Source organism: Cygnus atratus, chromosome 17, assembly GCF_013377495.2.
Source record: "Cygnus atratus isolate AKBS03 ecotype Queensland, Australia chromosome 17, CAtr_DNAZoo_HiC_assembly, whole genome shotgun sequence".
Taxonomy (NCBI): domain Eukaryota; kingdom Metazoa; phylum Chordata; class Aves; order Anseriformes; family Anatidae; genus Cygnus; species Cygnus atratus.
Genome location: NC_066378.1, coordinates 11,659,836 through 11,684,618, shown reverse-complemented (window position 1 = coordinate 11,684,618; position 24,783 = coordinate 11,659,836). Strand labels below are relative to the sequence as shown.

At 59.5% G+C, this 24,783-nt stretch overlaps 1 protein-coding gene across 28 annotated transcripts in view; it reads right to left on the bottom strand.

Annotated features, from left to right (window-relative positions):
• NCOR2 (nuclear receptor corepressor 2) overlaps window positions 1–24,783 on the bottom strand; it is a 235,881-nt gene that overhangs the window by 25,254 nt on the left and 185,844 nt on the right. For all 28 annotated transcript variants that reach the window (XM_035565016.2, XM_035565023.2, XM_050714116.1 and 25 more), the window contains 10 exons: window positions 20,259–20,406; window positions 16,836–17,400; window positions 11,659–11,779; window positions 10,546–10,786; window positions 6,452–6,607; window positions 5,809–5,948; window positions 5,627–5,732; window positions 4,853–4,957; window positions 3,843–3,946; window positions 1,347–1,497 (listed from right to left, as the gene is read on the bottom strand). In XM_035565016.2, the coding sequence (XP_035420909.1) occupies window positions 1,347–1,497; window positions 3,843–3,946; window positions 4,853–4,957; window positions 5,627–5,732; window positions 5,809–5,948; window positions 6,452–6,607; window positions 10,546–10,786; window positions 11,659–11,779; window positions 16,836–17,400; window positions 20,259–20,406 (1,837 nt within the window). The remainder of the gene's footprint in view (window positions 1–1,346; window positions 1,498–3,842; window positions 3,947–4,852; window positions 4,958–5,626; window positions 5,733–5,808; window positions 5,949–6,451; window positions 6,608–10,545; window positions 10,787–11,658; window positions 11,780–16,835; window positions 17,401–20,258; window positions 20,407–24,783) is intronic.

The following is a 24,783-nucleotide window of genomic DNA, read 5'->3' as shown; positions in this document are numbered from 1 at the left end:
AGCTTCACTGGAGATGAACATCTGCTTATCTCTAATGGAAGCCACCGGGGCTTGCAGTCAGGCTTTTATGGCCAGCGCTGCTATCTGCTGAGCAGGCGCAGAGGCGGGAGGAACAGCTGGTGGCTGCATGCTGATGCCGCTATCGCAGCGAGGCAGCTTCGGCACGTACCGAGGCAGCGTTCCCGTACAGCAGGGGTGCGGGCTGCAGCACAGCTTTCGGGTCTTCCCAGAGCCTCCCGAGAGCATCCCGGTCCTCCGGCTCCTTGCAGCCACTCGCCCACGTTTGCTTTTGGCAGTCCTGCTGCCGCACGGCTCTCCGGCTGGCCGGGGGTCAGGTTGGTTAACGAGTGTCACCGGCTGTGCAGAGGCGTCTCCAGGCAGGTCCTTCACGGCTCTGCACCTCTGGGCAGCTGGGAACAGGCAAATGCATCACCCAGAGAGGCTCCTTGCTGGGTGAGGGAATGGCCTTGCCCCATCCAATGGCTACGGGTGCTTTAGAAAACTCACAGGATAACGTAACGCGGTCCTGGTGACAAATACGGCACCCTGACTCTGTCCCATCCTGGAGCTGAAGGAGCCAGGGGCTGACTCATTCCCAATTTTTAATGCAGTTCAATCCATATCACATTGCACCAGCGCCGTCCTTCCTGAGACACGGGACAAGAAGCCAGCAGCCGGAGGCACAGGAGCCCCAGCCACAACCCTGCATGCAGACGGCTCCGTGAGCGAGGTCACTTCCATCACAGACAGCTGATCGTGCTCGCCTCCACGGTGCTGCTGCTTCTTCAGCCCTGTGCAGGTCGGGGCTGTCTATCACAGGCCATGCAGGAAAGACACACCAAGTGCCCCATACCAGGCTCCTGATGATCAGGGAGCCACAAGCTCCCCTGCGCCATGGGGAAACTGAGGCACAGTGCTGCAGTGCCCTAGTGGTTGCAGTTTCCATGCTTGGAAAGCCGCATGATGTCCATTCCAAATAGGAAGCCTGATATCACGATAAATCTTTATGCCAAACTACCTGACTTGCCTCCATCCTGTAGGTTCTTTGGGCTCCACCTCGGCCCAAGACCTTGGGGACCCTCTCATGGTGTGGCATGTCCCACGGGCATCCCGCACCGCGTCCCTGTGTGGCAGCAACGCCACCTCTGAGGCGAGATGATGGCACGGGACAAAGGGAAATCCAGGTGCAGGGGGGAGAGGTGGGATGGGAGAGAAACCATGCTGGAAGTGAACCTGCGAGGTCATCCCATCGCACGTGGTCAGCCTTGCCCCAAATATCTCCCAACACCCGAGCACCGTGGCACAGCCCCCAGCACCTGCCCGAGAGGCAGCGGGTTCGGACTTACCGTCGTAGGACAGCACGTGGCCCTTCTTCCCTTCGTAAATGACATGTCCTTTGGGCAGGGCATCCTCCCTCACTTTCTCTGCTCTGCTGGGGCTGTCTTCTCCGATTATCCTGGTAATGGTTCCTTTGTACAGCACTTCTGCCGGGGTGCCCTTGGAAAGCCACCAAGATCCATATTTAACAGTGTCACAAGCAATTAAGCAAGCAGGCGCGCTCGCACACAGGAACACTCTGTTCCGCCGGGGGAGCCGAGCGGAGGAGAGCGCGCCCGGCCTCCGCTTCCTGACACAGCCAGCAGCGAGAAACCTGCAGCTTAATTATTGATGAGGACAATAACGGCGAGCGGTAAGAAGGTACGTGATCCGGGGAAGGCTGCTGGGAAGAGGTGGGGGTGAGGGCAGCGCGGGGACGGCAGGCACCAGGCTGAAAGGGGCGACGTGCTGGGGCCAGCCCGGCTCTGGCTGGGTGTTGGTACCGGTGCCGTGCTCCTCACCTTGGGGCAGCCACGACCCTGGGCCTCTAAACCAGCAGCTCTGTTCTTTGCTGTGCGTTTCAGAGCAAGCTATCCGGCTTGTTTCCATCCCACAGGTGTGGGGCAGGGCTGGCAAGCACTGCCTGAGTGCTGGCTTTACCCACAGCCTATTTCCCTGGCTCAGCACCACGAGCTGCGAGGCGTCCCGCTGAGGCAGGGCAGGTGGGGGAGCGATGCCTGCCGTTTGGCTCTCCAACGAAAATAGGCACCTTACACAAACTCGCATGAGCAGAAACCTCAATTTCCCCAGGGGCGCACATGAACGTGGTTCACAAGCACCTGCCCTCCCCGACTCCCCCTTTGAAATACCCGGAGCTGGATGTCCTTGAGGATGTCGCTGCTGATTAACGCTGCTCTGCCATCACTGCCTGCTCGGTGCCGAGCGGGAACAGACACCGGGGGATGATGTCCCCCCGCCCATCGCAGGGGACGCACAGCAGTGCTGTCAGAGCCCAGCTCCTGGCTGACACCCCCCCGCTCAGCCTAACCCCACCGACTCCCAGGGCTGATGCCCACAAGAAGCCCTGGGGAGCAAAACCCACCTGTGCCGGTGTTTGAGATTCGGCAGACTCTTTTCCCACCCCACCCTGGAGATGTCTCTGCTCTGTACCAAGCTGTCTGAGGGCCACGGGTCCCCCAAATCCCCCCTACAGCTGCCGGGATGTGCCTGTGTGTGGGATCAAGGCCCTGACTGTTGGTGCTCACGGTACGCCCGGTGCTGGCTCTCCCAGCCCCAGGTAAAGTCGTCTTCCTTCCGCGGACGTGCTCAGAGGGGATTTGAAAGCAAGTGATGACAGATGGCTTCAGAGCAGAGAGCATATATTCAAGATCTGCCTCCTGCACACTGGATGACTAATCCGAGATCAAATATCAGCCACGGCACCGGGAGCTGCTGCAGGAGCGGAGGGACGCAGGCTGCCAGGCCAGCCGGTGCCAGGCAGCAGGAGGGATGGGAACGCCAGGAGCAAGGGGCAGCCTGCTCTGGCCTTGGGACCTTAATTCCCCAGCCAAGGGAATCCAGACAGATTAAATAGCTGGATGTACAGCATCGTACAAACTGCTCGTCTTTCCGAATTTGGGCACGTGGTGCTCAGGACACTTCGTGCCCACCCATGGCTTCCCAGAGCTGCTGCAGGGGCATACGAGGGGATGCATTTGCTCCACGGGGTTATTTGCAGTCGTCAGGCATCCACTCCTGGCAGCTGCTGGATGCAGGGCACCTGGCGGGAGAAGCTTTTGCTCTGAGCCAGGATTTAGGTTCAGGTCCCCAGGGCCAAAGGGAACACGGTCACCCTCTTTGAATGAAGCAGGCAAAAATCTCAGCACGAGTGGCTTTGAATACCTGAATGACGGCCAGATAAAATCCCCAAGGGAAACAGGTGATTTTTTTTTTTATGCTCTCTGCTCCGTTACCAGATGAGCAATAACTCACACGGCAAAAACTATCGCCCGCTTGCCAGCTGCTCTTCTGAAGATGGATGGTGGAGATTAAGGCCAAAGTATCTTCCTGCTCCACAGAGCCTTTGGGCAGGACCCCCAGCACTGCGCACTCAGCACTGGCAGACCTCATTACCTGATGTGCACCTCGCAGCCTCCTCCTCTCCTCTGCCCAGACAGGGCCTTCCACCCATCTCCTCCTCCTCACTGCTTGCTCGCCCTGGCAGGATTATTTTCCCAGAGCCATTTAAAGCTGCTTTTGCCCGTGCTCCTGACAGCTACTGAAAGCAAACGGGGAGCTCAGACACGCTGCAACTCTTTGCATCGCTGCTCGCCGAGCTCTGCACTCCTGCAGCCTTGGCTGATGGGACGGGGCTTGTGCCAAGCCGAGCTCAGGCTGTTTGCGAGGGCTCCGTGATGCTGCAGGTGGCTCAGCCCCGTGCTCAGCGCACCCACAAACACCGGCACCCCAAGCTGCAGTGACCAGCACCTGGGAAAAGCAAAGCCCGACGGAGACAAGGGACTTACGTGCGTGATGGAGCCTCGGTATGTGATGGGCGACTCCGGAGGGGGCCTGGATGTGGGTGTCCCCTTGGTGATGCTCCCTCCTGAGGCAGAGCCGAGGGAAGTACCTGCAGGACACAAACACAGCGAGTTGGAAGCTGGATTTGCTGTTCAGCACAATGTCTGTGGGGCTAAGAGTGCTGACGGCTAAGCCAGCAGGATTCGACCCAACCTCTAGCGAGCTGAGGGAGCTGAGAGGAAGCCCACCAGGAGATGTCAGCGTTAAATCCAGCGCCTTGCACAACTCTTCCCACCCTGACCCCCTAGGGACCCAGCCCCGGGGCTGGGAGGTGCAAACAGTTCTTTTGAAGCTATCACCTCCCTGCTGCCTTTGTGGAAGGGCCAGGCAGATTTATGGGCCTGAGAGAAAGCACAGCCTGCCGCAGCCTCTGCTGATGTGATCGGAGCACATCTCCAGAGAGATGTAGCTCAGGGTGGTGTGAGTTCTGCTGTGTGTTATCTGGCTGGAGCCGATCCACTGCACACCCTGCATCCGACTGCAGTAAGCTTGGTGACTTCACAAAGCAGAATTACCTAAATCACTTAAAAACAATGCATCTGTACTTATTCTCTAAAGAAAAATGGGAAGACTAGATTTAAATGAAATGTGCTCCCTGCCCAGCTGCAGCCCCAACAATGAAAACCAGTCAATGGCATTTAACTGGTCCTGCTTTGCTGTCTTGAGCAACAGATTGCGGGGTGCCCCATGCACACAAAACCCCTGCCAGGATCAAAGCCCATGCCCTGATTCCGGGCTGTGGCTAGAAATGTCTTGGTGTCCCACTGGAGATGCTACACAGACCTATCCGCCACCGCTCTGGTGATCTGACCGGCTGGAGAAAAGGGGCAAAGAGACCCCTCTGGCTGGGCAGAAAGCCCAAAATCCACCCAGACCTTCCCAGGGCAGCACGCGCCTGGTGTAGCAGTGAGCATCCCTCCTGCCCTCCCACGCTGGGGCACGGCCGCACGCTCACCCCGCAGGATGGAGCCCTCCTGGGACGGCTGCATCACCAGACTTTCCGGCTGGCTGGCCTGGCTTCTAGGAGAAAGTTGTTCCTGCTTTACTCCAGGAAAAGGCACTGGAAAACACGAAGCACAGATCAGCGTGGCCTCCGACAGCCTCCAGCTGGCACCTCCGGTGGCCTGGGCCACCAGGATCACGTCTCAGCCCCGCCTGGCACCAGCTCTTGTACCCAGCAGAGGCAGGACTGGGGACTGGCTGGACCAATGGCCAGGTCTTTGGTGGGGAGCCGAGGAGGAGGACTTGGAAGCCTCCCTGCAAAACCCGCCGCTGGCCAAGAGCCTCCTCCAGCACCGCTGCAAGCAGCTGGCGGGTGCTGCCCAGGAGCAGGCACTGATCCGATCCCTCCTTGTGGGGTCGCAGTGCAGGGCTGGCACCCACATCCCCCATCCAGACCCGGTCCTTTCCCCAACTCCTCATGATGTTAAGAAATTTTTCCAAATCCGCAGGCTGAACACTTTCCTTGTTCACTTCAGGCCATTTACTCTTTAACCCACCAGCCTGGGGAGTGGCAATACGTTTCCTTCCTTCCATCACGGTATTAGCCACAGGGTATTTGTAGACTGGGAAGTGTCCCTGCCTGAGTTGTCCCTTTCCTATACTGCATATATTTAGCTCCCTGTCTCTGCTCTCCCCAGACAACTGCTGTCATCCTCGGATCACATCTGCACCCTCTGCACTTCCTTGCTGTGCCCTGCGAGACATCCCTCGCCTCCCGATTTCTTACCCAGTTTCTTGGGATCCATTGTCAGTGGCAGGCCCATGGTGATGGAGCCGACGGGGACTTTTGCATGCTCGGAGCTGTAGGGTGTGTGGAGCTGGATGGGCATGCCCTGCGGTGCGAGAGGAGAGGTCAGGGAGCAGCTGCGGGCTCCCGCCAGCCGTCCCTGCCGCTCGCACCCGACGTACCTGGGAGATGGAGCCGACGGGTCTCTCCAGCACAGGAGGATGCTTGGTGGAGGAGATGAGGGGAGGAGGGTTGGAGATGCTCGCTAGCCGCTGCAGCCCTGAGCGAGAGCTCTCATGCAGGTTTAGCGGGATGGGGTGTCCTGCGCGGAAAACACAAGCATTAGGGAACTGAGGGACGGTAACGTGGCTCTAGGATCCAAGCAGCACAACCGCTTTGGAGAGGACTGGACTAGTTTCAATTATCACCTCTTCCCTTTTGGGTCTGCACCTAAATTGTGTGCCCTCCAGATAGAGAGGGACAGCAGAGTGAGGGCTAAAACCCTTCTGACTGCACCAAGGGCGGTGCAGGGAACACTCGTGGTGGTCTGTGACGAACCACGTCCCTTATCCTGCCCCGGTCAGGGCTGGGAGACCTGCCTGGCTGCTCTCAGCTGGCCCCACCAGCTGCGAGGGAGGCTGCTCTGTGCTGGAGCAAAGCAAGGGACCGGCGGGTTTCTGCGAAGCCCTCTCTCCCACCCAAAAAGAAAATAACTGCACCGATTTAAGGGAACAACCCGTGATGCTGGCTGCAACCGCAGCCTCTGTCCTCGGCCGCAGGTCAGGGCAGAGGGGACGTGCCGTGCAGATGGTGGATTGCACTTGCCTGGTGAGTTATACTGGAACAAGTGGGGCTCCGCCTGGGGAGAGGTTTTTATCACATCCCGGGAGTAGGACAGGACAGGGGGCCAGCATGAGGCGGCCGTCGGCTCCGCGCTCAGCTTCTGAGCCTCTGCGATGGATGAGAAATGCACCGACTTTTCTGCAAGGCAAAAGGAAGACAAACAGCTTGCTCAGCGGCACCCCACGGACAGGCAGACGCGAGAAGGGAAGGCTCAGCGAGCAGCCAAAGCCACATCCCTTCACGTGGAGGCAAAACAACCTTCCTCCAGGCTCACACTCCTCGGCCGGGGGGGCAGGATGCTGCCAGCACCCCGCGTCCCCCAGCACGCAGGGACATCCAGCGGGTGCTGCCTCGCTTGTGACAACCCCTATGGTCTGCTGATGGGCCAGAAATAAAGGCGTCAGCTTGTTGGATGGCAAGGGAACGATGCTCAGAGCCTGAAGTGACCAGCTGCTCTCCCAGCACCTGGGACAACTGCGCTTTGTGAGACCGTCAAAGGCAAATGAAGTTCAAGACAGGCTCGGCGTGACGACTGGATGCCTCCGCTGCAAGGCAGCTGGGCTGCAGGCAGGGGAGCTTTCGGAAATGATCTGGCTCAGGTTTTGCTGGATGCCAGGCTGGGTTCGCCCTGCCTATAAAAAGACTGATTCGAGGCCAAGAAGTGCCTGCTGGCTGAAGAGCCGTGCTGGGGGTGGTTAAAGAGCAGCCCTCTTCTTGACCTGAGAACCCTGCGGGGTGCTGGGGAAGAGCTTTATCTGCTCCATCCCGAGCGCATCCTCACGGAGGAACGCTTTGCTAAGCAGACAGATGAGACAGCCGTTTTTGAACGGATTAGAGGCAGGTTCGGTAGGATTTGCTTTTAATCGATAACCACTTAATTTTGCACTGCCCTTCTTTGTCAGACCCACCTGCATAACGCCTGCATTGACCAGAAATTAGAAACTGGGCAGTAAACAATAGCAGTCACAAATGAACCCAGCCTTTAACCATCAATTTTTGATAAAAATAGATGCCTGAATCCTGCTAAGCCTAATAATAGGGCAAGTAGATTATCAGAGGCCCAATTTAATGAGGCTTTACTGCATTATCATTATTAATGCTCAGTGTACTCAGAAGCTGGGAGATTATTCTTGTCCTCTTCGGTGAGACAAGAAATCCATTATCAGCACGCAGAGGTGTCTGGGCACACACACAGCTGCAGCCTGGCGGGGCCAGACCTCGCCTGCAGCAGCTTCCCTCCCCGTGAAGATCCCATGCCAGGTCCCAGAGAGGATCCTCCCGGCACAGGGGATCCAGGAGCATCCTCCCCACTGACGGAGGGGCCGTGGCATCCCTTCAGTTTTTCCCTTTCAGCTCAGCCCCGCTCAGCTCCCTGGGGGCTGATCCAGCCCACGGCATGCAGGGCTGAAAGGCGCTGGGATGTCCCAGCTGGAGCTGCTCTCCGGAGCCAAGGCACCACCAGCCAAGGCTCCGCACCCCCTGGACGGCTCCCGGAGAGCCACGTCCTCCTCCCCGCCCCGCGGGTGCCTCTCCCTCCCCTCCGTGCCTCTGGAGCCTGTGAAATGTGGCCAGTTCTTAATTGCCCCCGCATTAGAGGGCGGCTATAACTCAGCCAGCTTTTGATAAAATAGCACTTACACGGGGAAGAGAGAGTTCCTATTACCGTTTATCAAGCCCCTGGAATCGGAGCGAACGAGTCAGAGTTTATACGATCCGTCATCCAAATTAATGCTCTTGGCTCCCCGTCTCCTCCGAAGGCCAACTGAAACACGACTAAATCAACACACAACGCACCGCCGGCTTTCCAACCGCCGCGCGATAACCCGAGATATGCCCGACGGCGGCTCGGCACCGGGGGAAGGGATCAGGGATCCGTCTGCCCGACCTGGGGCTCTGCAGGGCTGCCTGCCCCTGCCCGGCCCCGCGCTCCGCGGCTCGTCCCGTGCTCTGGAGGTACGGCTCTGGCCTGGCCGCCCTCCAAGGCGATACAGACCCAGCCAGGAGCCGCGAGGCAGCCAACGCCTTGGCCAGGATGTGTGCAAGACTGCTTTGAAGCGGATCCAGAACGGTGTGAAGGACGTCGATCCCCCGAGCGGCTGCAGGAGTTCAAGCTCTCTTATCGAGCTGGGCCTCAGCGAGCCGCAGAGGAGGCGGCGGACCTGCTGCGGGGAAGCTGGCCCCTGGCTACGAGGAGCCTCAGGGCTGCTCTGATTGAGGTTTGCCGGCTGGGCTGGACTCTCCCCATTTAACGAGGCCCCTGTAGACGCGGTACGGCAGCCCAACGTGTGGGGTGTTGACACTTGTTGCCCCAGGGGGAGGCCTTGGAGAGCAGGGGAGGGAAGGGGCGCTCCCCTGGTACACAGACCGCCCTGCCCATCTCTGGGTATCCTGCCGCAGAGACAGCGCTGAGCCACCACCCGAGTTCATCGCTGCACTCAAACAGGGCTTTGGGGACTTGGTTTCTCCCCTCGAGGTGCCTCTCAGCACAAACCTGCTGGTTTTCACACGGCAGATGCATTCACGCCATGGAACGAGGGCTCCCGAGGGCCCACGTGCGACCCAGGCCCCCAGCGGTACCAGCACACAGGCACAGGTACGCGGTGTTTGGAGATCACCCGAGATGTTTGCTCCGCTCCCAATCCTTATCATAGCCTGGGCAGCCTACTCCATGCGTCTGTGTGACACAGGCCAGGTGCTGTGCACCTTGCAGGGTAATTACCTTCATTAACACGGAGATCTGGAGCACTGCAGAGGTGGCCCAGAGAAGAAAGCGCTCCATACTATGCACTGCGGTGCGGTGGTGCCGAGCTCCAGGCTCCAGCACTGGCCGTGCCATGCGGCTCACCATGAAGCCGAGCTGTGCAGGACCAGATCCGCACAGGATTACGGTGCAGGAGGAGATCAAACCCATTAACCCATTACCCACCACTGGCGGGGAAGGGCTGGAAGGGAGCTGATCTGCCCGGGCAGCAAGCACCAGCGCGGGATCAGCTGAGATGGGACTTCATGGGTGGCAGCACCGTGACTCAGGGGAAACTCCCTTCCTCAAGGTGAGCAGTCACCTTCCTGGCTTACATGCAAAACATTCTGGAGGGCTGATCCACACACGGTGCTATTTATTGTTCAAGGAAAAAGAAAATCTGGCAAAGAGTCAGCAACCAACTCCTTCTGCAAGCACATCCTCCTGTCCAAAGAGGGATGCGGCTGCTCTGGGGGCTGAATGAGGGCACCAATTTTCCAGCGATGACCACAACCAGCACCTATCTGCCTCATCCATGTGGCCTCATCCCTCCCCACCTCCCTGCACTGCGATCCCAGTGCAGGACCCACTACTGGGGGGCATCGCCCCCACAAAGCCCAGCCTCCCGGCTCCTCTGATGGCACCGCTGGTGGCAGTGTCTCGTCGACACACAGCGGGCTACGAGGGGCAGGGACGCCGACGCCGAACTGGAACAGACTGTCACCGAGATTAAAAACACATTTAGTCTCATCAGGACTTCCCGACTCTCCTTAACCTTGATCCCCAGGTGCTCAAGCTAATAACACTTCAGATGCTCTACGGTGGGAAACTTGGGGTTGCTCATTAGGCAGCCAAACCACATCACAGCTATTCCGGGGAGAAAGCACTGGGAATCTTTACAGGAACCTTTGGACTCCAAGTCACAGTATTAGCATTGATTTTAAATGAAATAATGGTCCCTGCTGAGCATTAAAAGCATTCTTTATAAAAAGCCAGCAAGGTAGAAAAGAGCCATTGTACCCAAAGCCCTGGCATGCCTCCAGGCCCCTTTGCTCTCAAGTGAATGGCAGAGACGCTAATAAAGGCAATCTTCACCTCCTCGGCACTCGACACTAGCTCGGTGTTTGCTGTAGGCTCAATGAGACATGATGTACTGTCTAATGAACATGGGAAATTAGCCATGCCTCTCCGGTCCCGCTTCGAGATGCTATTAAAGAGCTTTCAAGGGCTGAAGCAAACGTCCACCTAAGAGGAGGCAAGCTGCTGGCTGCGTGCAGCTGCACACGGGGCACGTTGTGGCACAGATAAACGCACACCGCCACGCACACCGCCCTACCTTCCTTGTCACCAACAGCGGGGCTCCGGCTCTTTCCCCTCGGGCTGCTGCTCGGCTGCTGCTGCTCCTTGTCAGCCTGCTGCTGCTGCTGGGCCTGCGACAGCTTGCTTGGGGGCACGTCCTCGCGGGCAGACTCGTGGGCTTTAGTGATCTGCTGCTGGTAGAGGGCCAGGGCGTGGGGAGGCACCTGAGGCTTCACGCTTCCACTCTGCAATATCCCCTCTGAGAAACCTTCAGAAATCTGCAACAAAACAGTAAGAGGTGGTGAAACTTGCCATGTCCCGTTAACATCCCTCGCAGCCGTGGAGGCAGCAAGGTGTTACAAAGCCCCACAGCCCAACCATCCCGAACGGAGCTCCAAGGCTCACCAGCCACAGGAGGTTAAAAAACCCACAACAAAGAGCACCAGCTCTGTTCTGGTGACACCACCGGAGAGCCTCAGACCTCCCTTGTTTAAAGCCTCTAATCTGCAGTTCAGTGCCCGTAGCTTTTGCAAGCAGTTACGTGACAGCAGCCACATCTTTCGCTGGAAGAAGGGAAACTGAAAGAGCACCAGGAACGGGTCTTTCCTGAGTACTTGAAACCCAGCACACACAAGCAGGGATTTTCTCTCCCCACCCCACAAATGCTCCTCCTCTGGCGCTGACCCTGGAGATAAGAGGGTGCTTTTTGTCACAGCCCCAGACAGGAACCATCAGCCTGTTGTGGCTCTCCAGTAGCCTTGTACTGAAAAAGGGGGACCAAGAAGAGCTTCTGGATGAGGAAGAGCATAAATATGTTTTACGTGGTGACTTTAAGCACGAGACCAGGAGAAGCACAGGGCTGGGAGGGTGCACAGTTGCTTTTTAAAGCAAAGGGAGGCAGCAGTCATGTGGCAATGAGGAGCTTTTTCTGTCCAGACCTCCCACTACTTTCTGATAGAAGAGCTCAAAGGACATCCAAACATCGCTGGCAGGCCCTCCGGCAGCTGGGAGCACGCTGCGCACAGAAAGCACCTTGCCTACATGGGGCTCAGCCACCCGCATGTCGGGCAGGGGGACACGTCCCAGTGCAAGTGTACGTGCAAGGCACGTGCTGCGCCCCCGGCCCCAACCCTCTTTTTGGGGCACTTACGATGGGAGGGATGGCAGCAGCGCGCTGCTTCAGCTGTTTCAGGTCCAGCGGCTTCTGCGGCGAGGAGTTCAGCCTGGCCTCGCTGGCGGTGTTGAGCAGGCTGGGCCGGGGGGACAGCAACCTGAGCACAAAACACAGGTTAAGGGGGCAGTGCCATGGACGAGCTCCACGTCTGATCGCTCCCCCATGCCCCACACCCCCTGCTTCGTGCTGCTGAGACGGAGAAACATCCTCATCATCAACGAGGGGCGAGGTGGACCACTGCTCACGGCTGGGACCCCGGGCTCCTGAGCACACCGTGCACTCGGGCTGCTAGCTCTGCAATCCGCTGCCTGGTCCCAGACCTGTTCAGGTGGCTCCAACCATGCCACAGATTGCAGGGTTCACCGTGAGGTTCACTGCCCGGAGCACGGGCTGTCTGCAGCCCCGGGGAGGTGCCTGCATCCCCGGAGAAATGCCTGCCACCTCCACCTCGGTGGGCTGCCGGTACCTCAGCTCCTTTTAGTCATACAAGGGCCCAGGGGACCCGCTCCCCACCACACGACGCAGCCCAGCAGCACCAAGCGAGCTGCAGAGTGCTGCCACAGCCAGGGCAGCTTTGCCGTGGGATAACCAGGCCCAGGGAAGGCGGGGAGCGGGACGGGATTTATGTCCTGCTTTCCAGAGACAAAAAGTCCCGTGGGACTCAGTGCTCTGAGACGATTATGTCTGCCTCGAGAGGCTCTCAGTTCCTCTTTGCTTTAGCTACTACGCTAATTATTTCTAGCAAACTAGCTGCTGTTGTCCAGAATAAGCCCGAGGGAGAAGCGGAGCCCGGAGTCACGGAGCAGGGCGACCCGTTCAGATTGCATTTGGGCGCCACGCCACCCTCCCCAGCTCACTCAAGCATCACCCAGCACTCGAGATCAGCCTCGCGCTCCTGTTCAAGGACTGTCTGTCTTTTATCAAGGCTCTACAGCCTGGGCAAGTAACCACGCACACGCGGCTGGAGCACTTGGACCACCTGAAAGGCGAGAGCTTGGATTTGGGTGGGATTTGGTGCTCAGCTTCGTGGCTGCACAACCCCGCGCCCTCTCCGCCGGCTCTTCCCCGTGGCTGAGCTGTGGGGCGGACACTCAGAGGATGGCTGTGCCGAGCCCCTTGCAAAGAGCAGGAGCCCCAACACGCTGCTGTGCTACAAAACCTCTGTCTCTCCTCCTGGGACAGGGTGCTCCCTGCCGCCGAGCACCACAGCCCTCCTGCAAGGGCACAGATGCAGCCAGGAGGGCGAAGGGGAGGGATTTTGGGCATCGCTGGGATCTCTGCCTCCCACCACCCCGCTGCACAGCTCCCAGCTGTAGGGACCAGCTGATGCCTCGTTTCCCTGGGGCGTTACCAGCACCACGCTGCTTTCCCCCTCCCAACTGTTCCACCACGCTGCAAGGCGGGTGGGCATCTCCTGGGTCCCCCCAAAAAGGGATGGGAAAGGAGAGAGGCAAAGCCCTCGGGTCGAGATGTGTCCGTGCTGAGACCGCAGGGCCATGTCGCTCCAGGACATCTTCACTTTCTCTCCCTCCCAGCTCCCATTTGTTGAAGCCAGTTCATCGTTTCTAAGTTTTACAGCGTGATTTGTTTATTTTAGCTGTTATTTCACTGCTCTCTTCAGCCTATAAATTTCAAGGTCATTCCATGCTCACCCTTGGATGAATAAACAAGCGTGGCTGGGCCATGTGCGGGGAATAAATACATCGCAGCGCTGGGGCTGCCCCAGCCCTCGTGGCGCGCAGTGCCCTGCATCGGAGCGGGAATGGGACCCACCTCGGGATCTGCCCCAGAAGTGGGAACAGGGATGCTCTGGGGGAACTGGGATGCTCTGGGGGAACCAGGTGAGGGGCAGCTCACCCGAGCTGCTCTCCAGACAATCGCGGCGATGTCCGCCCACGGGACAGCACAGGTGGGGTGGAGCCACACCAGAGGAATGGGGGCAGCACCCCAAAGGCTGCTGAGAAGTGCCTGGGGACAAGGACACCCAGCACTTGCTCTCAGGACAATCATGCCATGCTGAGCTGCAGCACGTCTGTACTGGGGCTCCCAAACCAGAGACCACTGGGGAAAGCCCACGGTGGCAGCACGCTCTGCAGCCCTGGGCTACGTTCCCAGACAGTTTGGGCTCTGATTTTACCCAAGAGAAGCCAATCTTCAGCCTGGTTTTCTGCAGCCCGGCGAGCTCCATCAGCGGCGGGAGAGGACGGAGCTCTCCCTGCCGCAGGCACAGCTCTGTCGGGTGGATGCTCTGCCCGGAGAGGCACTGGTCGTGTCCGCACACAGCAGGACAGGAGACAAACAACCCCCAGCACCTCTCACCTGGGGGCCCCAAACCCAACGACCAGTCCCTACGTGTGGGCGATGGCACTGGGAGGAGCAGCGAGCCCTCTGCAGGGTGTCAGCATGCCCGGGGTGAGCCTGGGCAGCGTGGAAGGCTTTGGGATGACCAGGGCACTGCATCCTCCCAAATCCTTCAGCTTTCACCACGGGGACCGGTCCAAGACCAAGGGACTGGTCAAACTGCTGGACAACCCAATACACCATGACCCCTCCAAGGTGGTCCAAACTCAGTTTCCTGCACATGCGGTCATTGCATAAAGGGGACAGAGACCGGGGGCAGTCACCAGGTTGCCCGGGAAGCTCAGTGCAGTATCTCCTTGCCCCGCGCTGCAGACCGGCAGCGGGTAAGTGTGCGCGGCCTCGCACGCGCGTTTCCATCTGGCCTGACCTCCCACTGAGCCGCGGTGCTCGCGGCAGCCCTCCCAGCACATGCTGCGTGTAACCACGGACACTCAGCTGCCTCGTTCAGCTCTGACGAGCTAAGGCTGCGGCTCCTTCTCCCAGCCTAGCCTGTGCCAGCACAAACAGCAGGAGGACCCACGGTGGCCAGCGACTGCCCCTTCCCCGTGGCCGCAGGGACCCTCGAGCCACCCCCATCCCCTTCTGGGAGATGCTGCGGCCACCCCGGAGCTTTCGCAAGCTCAGCAGCGCAGGGTGGGCGGGCGAGCATCGCCCACATGCCCGGTGCCGTCCCAGCCGGGGCGGCTCACGCGGCATCTCGGCAGCCCCGTCCTCTTCGTCGCCTCTGCCCGCGTGCTCGCAGTCACGCGGCGGTGGGGCTGCGGTAGCCGCCCGCGGGCACGCGGCCTCGGCTGGCTGGAGAAGCGAGGAACCAGGGCAGCTGAACTCCCACGGCTTGTTAGAGGGCTGCAGGCACGCACCGGGAGGCATGCCTCTGGTTCTGTGAGATCGCATCGAAAAGGAGCGAATGAGGAAGCGCGCGACATCCCCGCGGGCACCACGACGGGTACCAGCTCCCGCAAACTGGTTGCAGGACACGGTGTGGGCTGGCAGGGCCGGCTGCTTCGCCTGGACAAAGCCACAGGGCTGCTCGGGCCGCAGCTTTCCCTGCCCGCAGGCTCTGCTATCACCTGCGCCTTCCCACCAGACTGCTACGCGGAGTGGCCGGGCAGCAGAGGGATGCCTGATTACTGTTTGATATTCCCGGGAACTGGGAGCTGTTTGGTGGCTGAGATATTTGCACTGACTCAGTGCGGAGCCCGGATGGAAAAGTCGTTCCCAAGAAGAGCCGCTCCTTTGCAGCGGGGAGGCTGGTAAAAGCTGCTGCCGCCCCGTTTTCGGCTGGGTTCGTGTTAAGCAGAGGAGTGTAGCCCTGCTGGCCTCGCTCCCCCTCGCGGGGAGGTTTCTCCCAGCTGGGAAGGGGAGGGTGGGGAGGGGTGGTGCTGGACTCCTTCCACGCCAGAGAGGAGCTCCCCAGCCAAGAGGCCCCGGCCCCAACACGGCGCCAGGGCCAGCTGCATCCCCAGCGCCCCCGTCAGCATCCGCGCTGCTTCCAGCGGGGGGCTGCTCCCAGGGGGCGTGCAGGCAGCACGAGGGATGCTCCTGCACCCTCCTGTGCCGGCAGCACTCACCCACCTGCACTCACCCACCGCAGTGCCCTCCTGAGAGCGGCGCTCCCGTTACGGGTGGCAGATCACAGAAGCACGACAGCTGCCTGCTGCCTTGTCCTGCCGCTTTCCTTGTGTATGTTTTTTTTTTTTTTTCTTTCTTTTTTTTTAATGCAGCCTGCCTGGCCTCGGAGAACCCGTCTTGCTGCCAACCACCCCCTGCAAGCCCTCGGGAGGGATGCAGGATGCTGGATGCAGGACACCAGCCTCCGGTCCCAGCCCAGTGCAGAGGCAGGAGCCTGGAGGGGCTTCCGTGCCCCCGTGCCACGGCCGGGTGGATACAGGAGGTCCCTCCCGGCCCAGGAGCCAGCGTGGATGGAAGTGGGAGCCACTAGAGAAAATAGCACTACAAAGAGGCACGTATTTATATATATTCTTTAAAAAACAGGAAACCCTGTCCCGTTTGTGAGGCTCTTGGGTGGGGAGGGCTCTGAGGCTGTGGTGGGAAGAGACGGGAGGGGAACAGGACGTTTCTCCTCCGAAGAGGCCAATGTTTCCCCTCTCTGTCCCAAGAGCCACCCGTGGAGGGTCACAGACCCCCTGGGCCACCGGCCAGGGTGGCTGCGGGGCTCGGGGCCGCAGCAGCTCAGGTGAAGCCCCGGTGGTGTTTCCGCAGGAAAGCTCGCACATCCCTCACTGTTCTGCCCCCTTTATGGCCAGGGCGGATATTTCACCCTCGCTGATCCCAGCAGCATCTCCGCCAAGGCAGCAGCTCGCCCCCTCTCTGCGCTGGGAACACGTCCCCGAAGTGACTGCTCCCCTGCCAGCGCCGACTCAGACAGAAAAACCGTTCCCAGCCCCGGATGCAGGCAGCCCAGTCTACGCCTCTGCATAACTCAGCTGTCCCCAAGGACACGTCCGGCTCCATTGCATCACCCCGCAGGGCTGCGAGCAGCAGACTCAGCGGTTCTGCACCCAACACCTGTCTGGGGCCATTGCCCAGCAGCACCCCCGCGTTGGGACATCGCGCTGCCCGCGGGGTCACGGACCCTTTGCAAGCGATGGCCAAAGGGCCGCGGCCACGCAGGGACACAGCCGGGCACGTCCCTTCGCCTGGGGAGCACCTCAGTGGTGACGCTCCTAAAAAAAGAGCTCAGGAGAGAGCACGTGGGCACTGCCGCACGCAGCAGACGCCTCGCCTGGCCCTGGGGCCACGCAGTGACCCGCCTCTCCCCCCAGCCCTACCTGCTCTTGTCCACGGCGTCCTGTTCGTCCATCTCATCGGCGCTGCAGGTCGCGCTGGAGTCGCTGTCGGGGTTCACCCCGGCACCTTTGCTGCCTTTATGGCTCTCCTTCTTCTCGGCCTTGGGCGTCCCCTCCGCCCCCGCCGCCCCTCCGCCGCCGGCGCCGCTTTCCGCCTTCTTGTCATTCCCTTTGTCCTTCTCCTGGCCGTCCTCGCTCTCCTCCTTCTTCACCTCGCTCTTGCAGGGCTCCTCGCTCGCCTTCTCCTCCGGCTCCTCCGTTTTCACCACGTCCACCACCAGCTCCTCTTGGGCCTTCTCCTCGCCGCCGGGCGCCTCGGGAGCCGCCTCCGCAGGAGGGCTGGCGGCGGCAGCGGGGTTGGTGGCGGGGGCCGCGGGAGCGGCGGCAGTGTCGGGGGGCGTGGGGGCCTCTTCCAACTTGACTGCCGGTTCTGCGCCGGAGTCACCTCCCGGCCCGGGTGGTGCCTTGGCCCCGCTTTCGCCTCCCTCTTTGGCTTCGGGCCTCGGCGAGGGAATGCTCTCAGTGTCGGAGCTGTTATTTACTGCAGCTGAGAAAAGGGAAGAAATAAAAATAAGGATCGGGCTGAGATTCTCACTTCCCATACCGCTGCCTCCGCCCCCTCCCATGGGAGGAGAACGCCCTCGTTGCTCCGAGGGGGAGACGATCCCGGGGCTCGCGGCGCAGGGCTGGGATGCCCCGGAGACGCACCGGGGGTCTCCCGGCTTGCCCAGCTCAGCATCTGCTGCGGCTGCTGCAAACCCCCACCCGAAGCCGAAACCACGCTCCCAGCAACTGGGAAGGAGGGTTTTGACGGAAAACCCTGCTGCTTGCTCCTGGCCTCCCTCACCCATAGCTCTGGAGCTCGGCTTTGCTCTGCGGGGCCCGGGAGCTCTGCGGCTCACTGCCCGCCTGCTGGCACGGCGCGGCCGCCGGCTTACGTCCCGCGTGTCCCTGGCGCTGCCACCCCCAGGGCAGCTGGGGACCATCCCAAAACACTGCGCCTGTTTGTTGTTGTTTGAGCCGCCAGAGGCGAAAGAAAGGAGGTCAGGGTCGGTGAGAGCAAAGCTCTGCCAGTGCTGCAGGACAGGTTAATTATTAAATGTAAAGGATCGTTCCTCAGATCTGCTCATGGCTTGAAATGGGCTAGGAAGGCCAGAGAGATGGAGGTGCTGCGGGAAGAGGGGGCCTGCAGTTGGAAGAGGATTGCTCCATCCTGGCCTCCCTTGTACAAAGGAAGGCAGCAAGGGCCAGGCGACCACACAACGCCCCCAACACGCCTCGGCACGGCCCCTCGGGGCACAGCTCTCATGCTCCTGTCCAAATGAGCTCCTTCCCAGGTGTCCCTTTACCTGCCTCTCTCCACAGCAGCCCATTTTGCTTCAAACGCCAGCAAAATCGGGGACACGAAGATGTGGCTGTCCCAGGAGCCACGCGTTTGAGCACGCCCGAAGTCTTCCACTTGCTGGGCACAGGACTGCAGGGCAGAGACGTGCAGCCGCTCGGTCCCCCCGTGCCCGGTGCTACCCGATGTGAAAGGGGCAGCTGAGGCACAAAAAGGCTCAGCCGGGCGCTGGGCTCTGCTGTACTCGCTCTGGGCCCTGAATCCGTGGCTGGGGAGGCGAGGAAGGGAGCTGGGTGGAGATGGGAGCACCCGGCTGGCTACAAAGCCCCGGGCACCGGGCAAACAAGCACACGTGCCTCGCATTTGCAAGCAGACGGCTTGGACACAGGCGATTAATCACACGCTACAACCCGTGCCAAGTCCTTCTCCCCACCCCAGGGCCTGCCGCGTGGCCCCCGGCCCCAAGGTGCTCCCCACGTGTCTCCAAATGTCACCCCGGGGCCTGCGACCTTCCCGAGCAGAGCGCCGCTCTGACATTTCTGTGCCCGTGACATTTCATCAACCTCTGCTTCCACGTTCGCTCTGCTCAATAGCCCACTTCAGAACCAGGCCCCCTCCGCCCAACGGGAGGAATTAGAAATGAGGATTGGAGCTCTAGGAAGGTAAAGCTTCAGCGAGTGTCAAGAGATCTGTCTTTAATCTCAAAACCGCATTGTTTCCTCTCAGCCACTCTCACAAAGAGCAATAACTACCTTTTACTCCGCGGCTCTGAGTCACATATCACCTCGCACAAAGATTTACCTGGAATCTGCCTTGTAATGAGTCACTTCCAACAATGATTTGAAAAGATTTCCAATTTCAAGTCCCATTAGCCTGGGTGCTAAGGCCAGGAAGCAGCAGGGTGCCAGCAGTGCTGGTTAAGTTATTAAATTACTTTGACAAAAGTCAAATGGGGCTATTGTTGGAAAATTATGCACATTTTCTCCAAACTCGCTGCCGTGCTTTCTAAGCGATAAATAGCTGAAAATTGTCACTTTCAAGTTGTTTCCTTCCTTTCCTACGGCTGGGAGAGAGGAAAAATGCTCCCTTAAAAGGGGAATGGGGAGGAAAAGACCCGCCGAGGTCCATCAGCCCTGCTGGACATGGACTGTGGCAGCCCTGGGGGGGCTCAGCCACCTGGGGCAGTGGTGGCCACGATGCCCTGACGGGACGGGGATGGGCTGTGCGAGCCCAGCGGGTTGCATCCATCCCCGTGCATCACCCAGGGGATCTCTGCTTTGTTTCCTCCAGCAGCCTCCCCCTGGGCCTCTCCCTGAGACCCCGCAGTGCCTGCAGTCTGCCCCGGCTCGGCCCTGCGCCCTGCCGAGCTGTGCAGGGCCTGGTTTTTGGAGGAAAACAAGAAGAAAGCTGATTTACGAGAGCCAACGCTCTGGGGAGCGTGCGCTGATGGAAACTGGAAATAAACTGGTGCAAGAAGGGCACTTCTTGCTTCTGTGGGGCGAGAAGGAGCTGCTGGGCATCACCCCAGGTGTCACCCTGCAGGGACAAGGTGCGCATGGGGTGGAGAGGGGCCTGGGGAGCCCAGAGCTTTGTCACATCACAGCTGCACTGGGAAGGACTGGGAATGGCAGTGACTTCAGGTGACAGTGACTTGGTATCCCTGGTCCTCAAGAGCTCAAGGCAGCAGCAAGAGCTGCTCCTCCCTGCACACCCCTGACTCCTGAGACCCCCGGGGGTCCCCAGCAGAGGCCGGCTGGTGACCGAGCCTTTGCATTGCACAGCCTTCCCAAAATAAACATCCCTCCCGACGGACAGGGGAGGAGGGCAGCGATCCAGCGCAGTCCTCGCAAGCGTGAAATCCCGAGGCATCCGAAAGGTCACGAGCGCCTCGTGCTGCGGGACAGCATCACCTCGGTGCAGCTTCAGGGTGGCACACGCGGCCCCCTGGGAGCGCTGACATTTGCAGCCCCAGAAAGGCCACACACAGCACCTGAACTGCTCCGCCGTGGCTGTATGGCAACGCTGGGATGGCTGAGCACGTCTCCCCCCTCGACCCGCCTCACCTTCTGCCTCCTCGGCCATCTCCTCCTCGTTGCCGCTTGTCCCCGACACCTCCATCTCCTCGTCCTCGGCGGCGGGAGGGAAGGCAGCTTCTTCGCTCTGCACGGCGGTGCCTTTTTTCTTCTTCCTCTTCGCGTTCCTTTCCTTCTCCTGGGGGAAGAGGCAGAGGAAGGTGAGAAGGAAAAGCCCAGCGGGATGGGAGCTGCACGGGAGCGGCCAGCACCCCTCCTGCCCAAAGGGACGAGAAGGGCACTAACACCACTCTGAGCCCCAGCTCTGAGTCCTGATGCTCCCCACGCAGACCCTGCAAAAAGTGGCCGCCAGGACCAGACTCGCCTGCCCGAAGCCCCATGATGTGGTCTCGCCCAGCCAAAACCCTCGGGGCAGAGCAGGACACGGCGCACACCAGGCACTCACTGCACATGGGGCTGCCCCTCCAGAGGGAGCACGACTCCGGGGGAGGCCCTGGGGATGCTGCACCCCATGCACGGAGCAGATTTGGGGTTGGACAGCGGGTGAAGGATCCATCTAGCACTGCTGTGGCCGGGGCACAGCGTCCCCCTGCTCTCCCTCCTGCAGAGCTCAAGCCCCAGCAAGCCCCCGGGGCAGGGTCAGCACTGACACACGGGTAAAGGATGCGTGTGCAGGAGCCACTGGCACAGGGCTGCTTGCTCCTGTTTGCACTGCGTGCTTCCAGGGACTACCTCCAGCTTCACAAACGCCCACGGCCGCATCCTGACGCCCACCCGCAGGTAGCAGAGCTGATGACCCACGTGCAGTACAGCCAACATCGGAGCACACCGGCTTTCGTGCGTCCCGCTGCAGGCGCTGCCAAAGGACTTTGCCTCCTGCTGCTGGTGGGGACACTGGGTGCGTCACGGCATCCCGAAGGTGCCCAAACACCGCGTGCCCCGGTCCTGCTCTAGGACAGCACCGTCTCTGCTCTCCAGGGCACGTGCCACGGCCACGGGGCGCGCACACACTGCTCCCTCCCTCCCGCCCGCCGGCCTCAAGGAAAAGTCTCGCTTCTGCTATTGTTTCCTGCTCTTGTTGCTTGAATAAATATTACCAGTAGGAACAGGCCCATCATCTCCGGCTCTCCCTGCAAGCCTCACACAGATGACGTGTGTAGGACGTTTATTTACATGGATGAGAAGATAAAGCCGTGGCGGAAACGTTAACTTTGCTGCTGGATCCCTGCGCTGGGAAGAGCCGGTCCCTCCCCTCCAACCCAACTTTCCAATCCTTTAAAAAACTTCCAGATAAAACAAACAAATCCAACGGCTTTTTGCTTGGAAACACTGCTTGCTCAAAGTCTATTTTTATGAGGCTGGGCAGGAGAGAGGAAAAAAAAAAAAAAAAACCACTCGAGAAACTGCTCTCTGAGGGGCTGGTGGCACCACGGGAGGCGGGCAGGGCCCCTCCGTGCCCCGTCCCACCGTGGTGTCACCCGTGGTGGCGGTGGTCACGGCGCCCCAGCGCTCACACCTCTGTCAGGGCAGCGATTCGGTAAGTGCACGTTTTTGTCTGAAGCAGCAGTTCCCCGTCATGCTAATGCGATGACAAAGCTCCTACGTTACTATGGCAAAGACTTCTCTGCCTCTTACTCACGGGTCCGTGACTCAGTCGAGGCTCGGAGCAGGCTTTTTGATGGGGAAGCAGCCGGGAAGCAGCCCCTGCCTCCACACCGCGCTCGGCTGGAGCCTGCGGAGCTGCCCGGGGGCACCTCAGGTCCCGGCCGCGGTGAAACCCAGCAGCAGGTCCCGGCCACATCCAGGGACACGTTCGAGGCCACCGCCTCGCCTCCTGCCATGCTGGCAGCTCCGTGCCCCCCATCCTGCCTTGCTCACGGGCACGGTCCCCTCCTGCTCTGTGCTTTTGCCAGCGCTGGGGACACAGGGCCCCCATCCTGCTGACAACCACGGGCACACCAGGCAGGAGCCCCTGCAGCCTGAGTGAAGCCAGCCGAGCGTCCAGGCGTCTCCCCCCACCACCGTGTGCTCTGCTTAATCCAAGTGACCACCAGCGAGGCCACGGGAAGGCACCAGGTCCATTCGCTATGCTCAGCTTTGGGTTATTTCAGCCCACGGGGGCTCTGCTCTCTGCCTGCCCCAGGTTCCTGCAGGACCACCCAGCTCCTCAGGCCGTGGTGCCCCGGGAGCAGTCTGTCCTGGGGAGGGGATGCCAGCAGCCCCCGGTTATGGCACCTCTCTGGCCGCCTGCCCTGCAGGGGAATAAGCCATCCCGACATGTTCGGCCTCTCCTTGCCACCACCGGCTAACGCAGCTGGAGCAGCCAAACCAGCTTTCAAGCCCTGCTACCGATATGGCAAATCCATCGGTGGATTTACCTCCCAGCCTCAGCCTCTCGACAGTGTGACCACACTCCCACGCGGGTGACAATGACACGTATTTGACGCTGCGCTGGGACCGATCTAACCACAGGGTGACAAAGCACCTCCAGGCCTGGCCCTGGGGACAGCCAGCCCGCCCCTCAGCCCTTCGGCCCGCGGAGTTTCGCGGGCCCTGGGTGAGCCCTGACGGCGGCAACACGGGAGATTCCCCCACTGCTTTGCTCCCAAAAAGCCCCAATTAGGGCCAGCAGAGACGAGTGAGAGACGCAGCACCAGAGCGGTGATAACTCCCCCGCCGTAGCTCCACAAGCCAGAACAAGCCTGAGCAGTCACCAGAGCAAAGCAGAAACCTCCCGGCAAAGAGGTGCTGGTGAGGACGGCGCCTTATCTCCACCCGCTGGCAAACACAGCGGCTCCGGGAGGACACCCCGTATCCGCACGCCCCGCTTTCCTTCAGCGCCGAGATTAGAGAGCACAGCACGCAGAAGGTCAGGGCTCAGCGACGGCAATGCCCGGGACGCATCCGAGCCGCTCGGCAGCGAGAGCGAGCCAAAACACGCCGCAGCGCAGACAAAGCGAGGCTTCGAGGTGGCCTGACGCTGCCCAGCACCAGCAGGCTGCCCGTCCCTCGGGCACCCCAATCCTCCGGGGACCAGGGCGAGGATCTGAGGTTGTGCGCATCCCGATGGACCCCGCAGAAAGGGAGCACCGCAGCGCTGGGCACTGTTGCCAGCTGCATCCCAAGCCTTTTTCTCCCTAATGCTGGATGCTCAGAGCGGGGGGGTCCCCTGCTGGTTCTCTGCCAAACCCCGATGTGTTTCAGGGCACGAGGGACATCCCCAGGCTCTGCGTCCCATCCCGACCCGGGGACTGCCACCTGCTCACCCCCAGCTCCTCCACACCAGCCGCACACTGTCAAACCAGAGAGAGACCTGGGCTCGGGAGGGAGCCCTTCAGCCCTGTCACACCTACCCGGAGGAGGAGGCTGTAATATTAACGAGCCCCGTTTGGGGAACTAATGAGATCTGCTAATTGAGTTTACTCTCATTAAGCAAGAGGAAGAAAAGCAGCGCCAGTTTGTTTCCTCACGCACGATCAGCAATAGCTGGCGGTGGGGAGGTCAGGGAGTAATTTGGGGATTTCATGGCAAGCCCACACGATGACACACCGGCTCACCACGTGCCTGCTCGGCAGAGGTCAAGGCTGACTACTGGGTATAGGAGATTAGGAGGCTTGGGTTGCTCGTGAATATATTTAGGAGTCAGGAAGGAAGGTCTATGGCAATTTAATCTCAGTTGTTCTTTCATTTTATTCAGCTCTCTGGCATCTGCTGTTGCCACAAAACAATAGAGCACAATAAATAACAGCTGAACGTTCATTGTTCTTCTACAAAACCGAATCCCATAGCCTCGAATGCTCAAAAAATAAAATGATGATGCTGATATAAACTGCAAGTGAGAGTGAGCAATTAGACTGGAGAAGTCTAGCGGCTGCCTTGAAGGGACGGATGCAGGGAAAAATGTGGTTCTGCAGAAAAACACTTCTGTGATATAATTTCTGAAACGTTAGGAAGCAGAGTAAATTAATATACACCGATCCCACTGCCAGCTAGGCTGTGTGATCTGATTTCAGATCCTCCTCGGTAATGAACAACGGCATCTTTATAACATCACGTTTTATATTTGCAGGGCTTTACGCATGTTTAATTCCAGTCTTTATACAGTTTTTTTTGGTCTTTTGTATAGTTTGTTTGCTTTGTCTCTAAAATCAACTCGGTGAAACATAGGAGCACAGGAGTGTCTCTGTGCATAGAGAATTAATAAAAAAAGAATCGCCAATGCCTTCTCTTTCTCTCATTCCTATAGACTGACTAGGATATTAAATTCCTGGGTGAGTCATTGAATGTTTTCCTGTCTTTCTTTTTACTCTTGCTGTAATAGCTTGCTTGGAGAGATTCCTGCATTGAACATTGTCCTTTGCATTTTCAAAGCACCCCTTGGGGGTTTAAGCCATGTGAATTCTATTAGCCAGAAACTGGGAACCCCAGGATACTCTACAAATGAAATAATTATAATCCTTAGCTGCTCTTAGCAGTCTGCCCTATCTCCTAAACGCTGAATGAGCCCCATTTCATTCATGCCCTGCACTTTAGGCCAGAAAAGCAGCGTCAGCCC